The sequence below is a fragment of the Nannospalax galili genome, unplaced genomic scaffold (assembly GCF_000622305.1).
Source record: "Nannospalax galili isolate Female #2095 unplaced genomic scaffold, S.galili_v1.0 scaffold34, whole genome shotgun sequence".
NCBI lineage: Eukaryota > Metazoa > Chordata > Mammalia > Rodentia > Spalacidae > Nannospalax > Nannospalax galili.
In genome coordinates, this window is record NW_008338996.1 from 6,081,539 (window position 1) to 6,092,237 (window position 10,699).

The following is a 10,699-nucleotide window of genomic DNA, read 5'->3' on the forward strand; positions in this document are numbered from 1 at the left end:
TCAAAAAACAGGGTTCATTATCAGTTTTAATTCTTTGGGGCAGTCCCAACATAGCAAAGCACTGGAGAAAATGAGACTGAGCATGTTTAGACTTCTCTCCTGTATGAGCAGTAGCCCAACAGGCATGTGAGAATGTGTCGATGGACACAAAAATATACTTAAGCTTTCCAAATGGAGCATAGTGTGTGACATTCTTTTGCCACCAGGAATTGGGCTTGAGTCCCCTGGGGTTTACCCCTGGCTGTTGCAGAGGCAGTACCTGTACACAATAAGCCATCTTGTCTGTCTCTGCATTGCCTTGGGATAAAAGCCCAGGCAATCCTTGGTGCCCCCTAAGATGCTGTAAGAAGATAGGGGCTTCTCTCTCTTTAAGGAGCATACAAGTCTGAATACTGTCAGAAAACAATGGCCATGAGTTCTTGGAATTGAGCTGCTTTTTGGTTTCTCCACATCTGCCCCAGTCAGTGAAAACATTGTAGGCTTTACTAAGGACTCCCTCAGCCTGGGATTTGGCAAGTGCTGCTGCCGGTGGGGCTATAAAACTTGGGGGCAGGGTGGATCCCTGGCCACCCACGGAACAGAAGGGGCAGGGCCCCTCCCCAAGCCACCTTCCCTGAACTGGGCCTTTTCAGCTGTCCCAGAGCCAGTTGCAGCACACTGCCAAAGGTGGTTTTTTTTTTTTTTTTTTTTAAATATGCCCAGCAGCCCTGGCTGCCAGTCGCTGGCCGGGGATGGTCCCTGCCCAGCTTTTGCAGAAGCCCCGGCATGCATTAGTTCAAGGCGGGTGGGGTGGGTGGCTTTTGCCGCTGGCTGACCCCATGAGCTCTGTTCCGCCCCGCCCTTCTGCCCAGGAGGCTCTGAAGCTGGCCAGGGCACCCCGGAGGTGCAGCTTGTTACTTTGGCCGCTTTTGGTTTCACTTCTGTTGCATCTCTGCATTCTTCCTCAAACCCTTCCCATGATTCCCATGTATCCCCAGTAAAAACATTAGCCCCAAGTAGCCAGGGAGCCAAATGAATCACTTCAGCCCAAACCTTTTGAGCTACAGGATCTGACAAATCCAATCCCTTGCTTTTAAGCTTATCTCTCAGTGCTTTAAGCACTGGGTCCTCAAACTTAAAAGTTGTGTTACCCATCTTTCGGGTCTTGCTTACCCCAAACTTCCTCCGATTGGCCCCAATCCGTTTTTCTTCTTTCTTTCTTCTTTCTTTTCTTCTTTTCACCTTCCTTCGAGCGCCACGCTGGGTGCCAGTTCCTGGGGGTTTGAACCAGTGACCCCTGTGGAGTAATGATTGGGGATGAGTAAGCCCGCCATTCGCCAGCCCACACTGGCCCAATACTGGGAACACTCAGGTGCAATGGGGAGTCTAGTCAAGCAGGGACTCACTTATGCACTCCTCAGCAGTGCGGACGTATTATTCAGACTTTCAAAGCCGGGCCCCCAGTAACTTTCTCTTGGACTCTGCAAGGTGGGGCTTTTAGGTCCCCACACATGAGAATTGGATCCAAGAATCCCAGGCTTTTATCAGAGATATGCTACATCCACAGGAAGAGGAAAACGAAGAACTGTTCCTACGTTCTCCATTCCTGGATCCTATCAGAGCATCCTATTGGCCAAGCTCAGCAAGGAGTCATGTGATCAGAAGCCAGGTGAAGCATCCCTCAAGTACCTGCATCCAGGTCTCAGTGGGGTGAATCAAATCTGACAGAGAAGGAGTAATCTATGGCTGTGGAAAGAAAGCAGGCAACACAGGTCATGAGCATGTATGCACTGTGTTGCCTACATTGTGCAGAAGCTGACATTCTGAACGGGCGTGAGTGCTCCCACTCTGCTGATTTTCCATGGATGTATGGAATACGCGTAGAGCACAGCTCTCTTGGGAGTGTGTGACCACTTCCCTCCCTCTCCACTTAGATGGCTCTGAGGGTCCCCTGTTTTTTTTAATATCTGAAACCAAATTCATAGTCCTATCAAATGCAGTTCGTCTCTCATCTTAGGAGCATCAGTTGTTCAGCTGTGCAAAGCTAGAAGAGCAGAACCCATGCCCAGTTCCCCCTTTTCCCATTCTATATTCACAATCTGTCACCTTTGGGGGTGTTTTACATACAGTATAATCCGTAACCTTGCCCACTTCTGAATAGATACTACTTTAATACTTCTACCTGTATTCTCTATTACTGTTCCTATTTCTTTATTTCCACCATGGCTGACTGACTAATGCCAGACTATACCAGGACTTTTCCCTTCCACACTATATTCCTGGGTAATCTTTACATTTTCATTCCTGTCTTCCCTCATCCTCCCACATGAGAATAGGAGCACGTGTGTGCCCATGCATGCACCCATGTTCATGTGTGCCCCCATGGCTACAGGAGGACATCAAGTGTCCAGCCCTATCACTCTCTACCTTATTCTTTTGAGACAGAACTGAATCTGGAGTTAGACTGGTGTTCAGAAAACCCCCAAGATCCTACTAATTCCACCTCAGCCCTCAGCACTGGGGTTTATAGACATGTTCCGCCATGTTCAGCTTTTTTTTTAATTAAATTTTTTTTTAGAATTTCATGAATGATAGTGTATTTACATTGATTCTACCAAATCTCTCTCCCCAAGTCCCCTATTACATTTCAAATTTCAAAAGATTCTGTGATTTTTATTGGTATACACACACACACACACACACACACACACACACACACACACACACAAAGAGCCAGACGGACCAGGATGCCTGTTACTAGATGCTGTGTTCTAGACATGACAGGGAAGCTACACCCATTAAATCTCTACAATATTGTAGACTAAACAAGATCTGCATAATGTAAACACCAGCTGACATTCCAGTGTGGATGGGAAAACTTTCACAAGTCCCACATCTAGATGAAGAGCTATAGGCAATGCCTACTGAAAGAGAGAGAACCAGTGTTTTCCAGGGATGAACCCACCAATGGGCTACCGTATCCAAGTGGTTAAACCTAACCATGTATATATAAGAGCAACACTAAATGGGTTCAGTGGGTTGTACATACACACATAGAGGAGAATAAAACTGACTTGGCATCAAGAACCCTTACCTATCGAGCCATCTCACTTCCCCCCAAAGATTTTTCTTTCCTTCCTTCCTTTCTTTTTTCTTCTCTTTCTTTTTATTTTTGATACTAGTGTGCTATTCTATAACCCAGGCTGGCCTTAAACTGATAATCCTCTTGTTTCAGTTTCCTAAGTGTGGGGATGATAGCCGTCTACTAACATGCCTGCTCTAAACACACTTTGAATGAAGGGATGACTCAATAGAGAAGTGATTGAACAAATATTGACAGACATATGGGAATAGACCCTCCTTCTGAGGATTTCAGACAATTCCTTATTCTGACCATTGGACCACAGTTTACCTTTCCTCTTATGGTTCTAGACAAATCACACTTCTATTTGGGTATAAGGGATCAACTAGGCATTGCTTAGAATTATATTTTAGCCTTTGACTACAGGACTCTCCATCACAGACTGGAGCAGGGAGCCTGTATTTGGAATCTCCTTAAATTGCCTTCAAATATACATGACTTAAGGTAACTGGAGAGAAGACAGGTAGAGAAGTGGGTGGGGAAGCTATAATGCCACCATATGGCTCATTTGCATTCTCAGTTGTCTCTGGCAATCAGATATCCTTTGTGTCCCTGAAGATGGGACTCCCCACAGAACCCAATATCCAAATCCACCCTCTAGTTTTTGACTTACCCTGCAGTTACCTCTGTCTAAGCTGATACATTTCCCCAGGAAAACAAGAAGTGGGAGTTGAGACGTTCAGGAGTCTTGTCTACCTAATCTGGAGAAATATTTTCAAAGGTAAAAGGAATCTAGTGGCATCAGATGTTAAGTAGTTCAACTTGAGAAGAAATCCTCCATCCTCAGAGACATAGATGGACAGAGGCGCAGTCTGAAGATTTCCAAGTCAAGGCTGTCTTTGGGATTTCTTGAAACAAATCACGGAGGTGATTTAGCATTTTGTTTTCCTCTTTCTGGTTTCTTCCACTTGCCTGTGTCATCTCATCCTTCCTTCTCAAGACTCCCTGAGTCTTTGCTTCTCTGCGTTTTGTTTTTCTCTCTGCGTTTCTCATCTCACTTTTCTCCATTCCCTGGGATTTTCCTACAGGTCTCAATTTTGAAACTGTGGAAATGTGGCCACTGACAAATCATTGGAGGGTGTTACTGCAAATGGGATAGCAAGCCAAAGATTGAAAAGTTTGCAGATTTGCCTACCGCTTGCTAGCCTAGAGAGAAATGTATCACTTGTTTGGAAACCTTGTTTCTCCCTCAATAAAATTGGAGTGTGGAATTAAGTGTTACACATCTGACCTTCATCGCCACTGTCCTGATTCCTGTACCATTGCTCCTGACTGGCTTTTGCGGAAATCTCAGTGCCTGCCTCTTTCTCTATTTCTAAGTGTAGTCTCCTTAATTTCATTAGTAGTTGTTAGGAAAGAGGTTTGATTTGAATATGTCAAATTTCTTCTTCAAAGCTGTGCAATGATAAGGCTTTGTCATTTAGATGAGATCAAATTGAAGATGGTGTAGAAGGTGTCCTTATCCTCCCACTTCCTTTCTTCCTGCTCTTTGGCAGACTCCATGACACCCACACTGAACTCTGTCCTGTTGCTGGAGCACCTCACTCCTCTGCCTTCAGATCGTTGTACTTTTTGCTCCTGCTGCGCAGGACACTCTCTTCTCAATTGTCCTCTCCATCCCTACTCTGATCTGTTGTCTTTGGTACTTGCCATTCAGCATTAAGATCCACATTTACACTGCCTTTTCTAAGAAGGCCACCTTGACTTTCTAGATGGGTGAGGTAACCCTTGTTATATTCTATTTAAGAAGTATTGCCTGGTGTTGGAATTGCTCAGATATATGTACCCCCCGCCTTTGTTTGTGGGGGGATCTTTTTTCCTCCCTGTAGCCCCAGCAGGCCTGGAACTCACTATGTAGACCAGGCTGGCCTTGAACTCACAGAGATCTGCCTACCTCTGCCTTCAGGAGCTGGGATCAAAAGCATGCACCACCATGCCCAGCACTGAATTAGGAATTCTTTAAACGTGGATTGTGCCTAAATTTTGTCAGTATATGGGAGGAGGTTATTCTAATGCCTTCATTAGAATAACATAGACATAGACATAAAGCCAATCTTATATCTGCCCTTAGGCCAATGACTTGACATGTGATTCTATATATTCTGTGGGTCAGGGATGGAGTTTCAGAAACTCAAGGTGACCAGTCCCAGTCCTGTATGGACTGAGGGTTGGCCAGGCCTTAACCTCAGCCTCATTGCCACCCTGTAGCAGCAGCTGAGGCGACACAGGAGACAGTGGAGTCCCTGATGCAGAAGTTCAAGGAGAGTTTCCGCTCTAACACGCCCATCGAGATCGGTCAGCTGCAGTCAGCCTCTCGCAGCACCTCAGCAGGGAAGAGGAAGAGGAGGAACAAGCCTCGAGGTAGGACCTCCTGATACCCATGACAGAAGACAAGCAGACTGTTTTAAGTCCCCAAAGTTACCCGAAATCTTTCCCTCCCCTCCCCTGCTCTTAACACCTTTGCCACACTCTCCCTATTAAATCCCCTTGGAGATAGCAGGGTATGCTCCTGGGAGTAGAGCTAACCTGTCTGATTCAGCTGCCTCATCTGAGGATGGGAATGACCCACCAAGTTTTAAAGTATTTGGGGAGATGGGAAGGAACATCAAGAGTGCTTCTGGCAGCAGGACTTGCAGGTGCTATCATTAGGGACAGCATTCTGCCTTAGGCAGAGCTTTTTTGTGGAAGGCTTGAGAACCAGTGACCAGAAGTCAGGAACAAGCGCCACCAACACCATCAGGTGGGAACCACCTTGAGAATACAGTGACTGGGAGCCCTGGCATCATTGATTACACAGAACTGCATTTCTGTTTCCATTCTGCTGCTAACTGTGTCCCCGGGCCATGCCACTAGGCTTTTCTAAGGCACATGCCTTTCACAGTGTTGCAGTATCCAGGGCAATGCCCAGCGTTCAGTAAAAGCAGACCTTCTTTCTCCTCGTTCTCATCAGCTCTTTTACACTATCATCATCTCCCCTGACCACCTGTGTGACTCTGTATGTGGGAAGAGCCCATCTGTCATTGTCTGACTTCTGAATCTCATTATTTACTTTCCAGTCCACTCAGTACTCTGGGCCTCATTGCTCTTCTTTGTGCCTCTCATGCCTCCATCTCCTGTAACCATGTTCCTGTGCCCCCTTCTTTGTACACAGGCTTATGAACAGGACATTAGAAGTTACATGGAGTTCTGATCTCTACTCTTGTGAATCCGTGTGCTCTGACCTGTACACTGTCTCCTATGGCACTCTCTGTGTGACAGTCCCTGTTTGGCCACATAAGCTGTCTTCCTTCATCTAGTCACACCTATCTTATTCTAAGCAGCAGGCTAGGTGGCATATACGTCTTATTTTCTTTTCAACAGGACCTTTGCAGCAAGTGTAACAATTCCCATTTTACAGATGATCTCACCAAGACAGAAGGGGCTACATGATGCAGAGGACACATTAGGACGTGGTGCGACAAGAGAATACTCACCAATTGGAGTTGCAAACCTGCTGTCTTAGCCACCATGTTCTGTGCTAGAGAAATCCCGAGTGCTTTTCAAGCCTTTGAATGACACTTTTCTGTGAAGATGACATTAAAGGTGACAGCTGCAGTGCACTCTGCAGTCTCCAAGACTTTCTTCACACATGTGTTAAGCACTAGCTTTATCTGTGTGTATGATAATTTGCTTCTGTCTGCCTCCTTCTTAGCTGGACAGAGTTCTTTGAAAGTGGGGTGTGTTATTTGAATGAAGTTTAGACCTAGACATAACTCAGTGACTGAAAACATGGCAAATGCTTGTTATTGACTGAGAATGTGTCCAGATCTTAATTCTGTGGAAATCTGAATCTTGATAAAAGTTGGGGGGTGGGTGGAGTGGTCTAAAGAGAAGGCTCGGCAGTTAAGAGTAATAGCTGTTCATGCGGAAGACCCAGATTTAGTTACCAACATCCACATAGCAGCTAACAGCTATCTGTAACTCCAGTTTCAGGGGATCTGATGCTGTCTCTAACCACCATGCATACTGCATGACACTAGCGTACTTACATATATGCAAGCATGTACATAAATTGTTTTTTATTTTAAAAAACCAAAAGATCTGTGTGTTTAACTGAGATCCTATGTCAAGCCAGGAGGAAATGATGGGGCTACTACTGGGGACTCATGTGGTAAATAGTTGTTTCTCCAAAGTCAGAAATGGCTAATCCCAGCACAATCACTTTCAAGTTGTATGACTTTGGAAAAATCATTGCTTTTTCTGATTCCAGTCCTTAAAATGGGGATCATTACACCAGAAGATCTCTGGAATGATGTAACTAAATAGTGAGAGTATTTCTGGAGTGTGCTTCAGGACTACATATGTGAGCTTGTGTTTTATCCTGGGGAACATATTTGGGGTCACACAAAATTTCCCTCAGCCTTACCAATACATCTTTATTCCTTCAAAGTTCACCAAGAATGTTCCTCCTCGTCCTCCCTGCATTTTCACACCCCGCAAACCCACTTAGCTCCTAGTCAACAACCTTTCCCTTCTTCATTCACAATCTGACTTAATTTCTTAGCATTTGTTATGTCCTTAAGCCCTTCAGAACTATCCACTTTTGATCCACAATTTTTATAAGCCTCTACAATAAGATGAATGGGCAGTTTTTCTTATTTCATCACTATAAAAAAGTGGCACATAGGATTCCCTTGCTCTGTTTTGTTTTAACAGAAAATTCGACCTTCCCTTTTTAATCTATTGAATTCCCCTCAAGGTATGAAAATTCATTCTGTCTGCCTTTGTCACCATCATGACCATTGTCATGTCTTCTGTTTGAGACAAGACCATTCTTGTCTTCTATTTGTAACTGTACACTTCCTTGTGAGTCAGTCTGCCTGGACACAGCAGCTAGAGGAATCCATATAGAAACATAAACCAGATGAGATTTGCTTGTGATCCTCGGGTAGCTCTCATTCTCCTGGAAGACAGTCTGAATTGTAGAATGTGGTGTGCAGACCTTGCGTGGTTAGGATCTGGCCTCTGCCATCTTCTGCAGCATCGCTGGCTGGCTCTGCATTCCTTTGTGTTGTAGCTAAACTTGCTTTGTGTCATGAACACAGCCAACACCTCCTTTTTCTGAGCCTGGAGGCTTGCCATTCCTTCCCCTTGAACACTTCCTGCACCTTCCATTACCCAGAACTACTTTCCCAACTGGTTTCTTCTCACTGTTCCTCTCTCATATTAAATGTCAGAAGCTTCTTCCATGATGACTGGTCAGAACTTTCACTCTTTTTCAATCGTCTACCATATGTTACACACCCCTTTATTTAATATCTTTTACAGGATATAGTATACAACTATTTTTCGTTTGCTTATTATCTTTCTCATTCAAATAGATGCTTCATATTTTATAGACCTAATATATCGAAAGTACTTAATAAATGCTTGTTGAATATGTGAGCATGAGAAATCACTTGTAAAGACATTCCGTTTTATGTCTTTGGAACTAATTATGTAAAAAGAACCCATGTTAAAGAAACCAAAACTTTCTCGTACTCATCTCCAGAGAATACTTTTCTTCATAGATCGACTTACTGACAAGTGGCACATCACGGTAATGTTGTTAAAGCACTACCAAAACAGCTCAGTAGCATTATGCTGGTGATATTGGTGCCACTATTGGATATGGATGTGTCTGGAGAGGAGGAAGAGTCCTGTACTTCCATACCAGTTCACCATGAACCATCAAGATTTTCTTGGAGAACAGGGCACTGGGGAGATAGCTCAGTTGGTAAAGGTGAGAACCTGCACCTTTATAAAAAGCTGGGAATTACGGCACATGCCTGTATTCCCAGTGCTCTTCAAGCAGAAGCAGAAAGTTCCCTGTGATTTGTTGGCCAACTGAGTTCCTTTGGTCTCATAAAATAAGGGAGACAGCAAGAGACAAAGACAGTGTTAACCTCTGGCCTCTACATACATGTCACGCTTGTGGGTGTCTGACTGCAGATCCCCAAGAATATGTACACATGCATATACCACACAAATACACACAATCACATTTCTTTGGAGAGCAGAATTCCATGGTCAAAATTATGCACACTCTGCTTAGAGATTCCTGAATTGCTTTTAGTCTATTAAAGACTCTGGGAAGCATGCAGTACAGAAAGCAAAGCTTTGTCTTGTTGAATTCACTGTCTGTGATACCATCTTGCCTGCAGACTCTATTTTTCCCCTGAAACATTTATTAACATCTTGCCAAACAGAAGCATCCTCAGAAACACAATTTTAGAAATGCTCCATTACCCTGCACTGGCCATCAGAAAGCCTGGATACGATGGTTTGACTCGTCAGTCTTTCATTGTGCCGTTCCTCCCTGCCACTGAGGTGGCTGTGGGCCGTCTGGCTCAGAGTGAAAGCACCTGGCCTCTCTCTGCTTCATTAGGCCCCACGCCCAGTGTGTGGTGCCCAGTGGTTTCCAGCAGATGGCATGGGTATCTGAGAACCAATGTCATGGAATTGAACACATGGTTAAAAGCAGCTCCAATGTGTTTTTGTAGCTCTGGCTTTCTCCTGAGAGGCCTAGTAGATGCTGAACTACTGCATCCTGCATCAGACAAGGAAGGCTAGTGGAGGACTTAATTGCTGCCTTCATGTTTGTGACAAGGTTTTATGAGGCAGCTGTTAAGTAGCCACTCCCCAGTGTCCCACAAGTGGTAAAAAGGAGGCATCAGCATTCAAATAAAGCAAGGGTTGGTTTCTTCAAATAGAAGAGGTTTCTGTAGTCTAGATGATGGTTTCTGACAGCAGGACTTTGTGTTTGACACTTATTCCTGCCATAGACCAACTGGATGATCTTAAGCAAGTGAGGAAGAGCTGTGCTTAGCCTCTGCTGTAAGGTAATGTTAATATCTAACCTCCCACATAGGTGTGAAATAGCCCCTGAGAGATGCTTAGCCCATCCCTGGGCACATTGTCAACCCTTGTAGAGAATGGTTAGGATTGCGGCTGGAGAGATGGCTCAGTGGTTAGGAACAGTTACAGAGGACCCAGGTTCGAATCCCAGGACCCACATGGCAGCTAACAACTGTCTGTAACTCTAGTTCCAGGGGATCTGACAGTCTCCTCTCTCCTCCCAGGCATTGCATGACATGGGTGTACTTACCTACATACAGGCAATACATGCACACACATACAATAAAAAATAATAATAAATAAAATATTTTTAAAAAGCATGGTCAGGATAATCACCGCCCCCAAGGCCCTGTCCACTTGGCCTCTAGAGGTTCATAGGTCCATAGCCTCTATCTTGCTTGGTATGGCCTTATCCGTCATTTAGATTCCTGCAGCAGCCTCTTCATCCAGCTTTGTCCCACAAATCCATCTCTATCACGATAGCTAGAACGAAACACACTAAATCTGGCCACAGCTCTCCCCAGCCTGGAACATATTCCTCATACTCTGTTACCTGCAATGGGGTTTTCTCTAGATCTTGACATGAGTTGTTCTTTTAAAAATATTTTATTTATTTATTATTTTTTATGTTTTATTCATTATTTTTGTGTGTGTGAGTGTATTGCTTGCATGTGTGTCGGTGCCCCCGAGTCGTGCAATGCC

General features: G+C 44.6%; 1 protein-coding gene across 6 annotated transcripts in view; it reads left to right on the forward strand.

Annotated features, from left to right (window-relative positions):
* Astn2 (astrotactin 2) overlaps positions 1-10,699 on the forward strand; it is a 1,043,712-nt gene that overhangs the window by 283,596 nt on the left and 749,417 nt on the right. For 4 of the 6 annotated variants that reach the window (XM_008833484.3, XM_029563721.1, XM_029563718.1 and 1 more), the window contains exon 4: positions 5,330-5,482. The exons of the other annotated variants lie outside the window; for them this stretch is intronic. In XM_008833484.3, the coding sequence (XP_008831706.1) occupies positions 5,330-5,482 (153 nt within the window). The remainder of the gene's footprint in view (positions 1-5,329; positions 5,483-10,699) is intronic. 6 annotated transcript variants of the gene reach the window in all.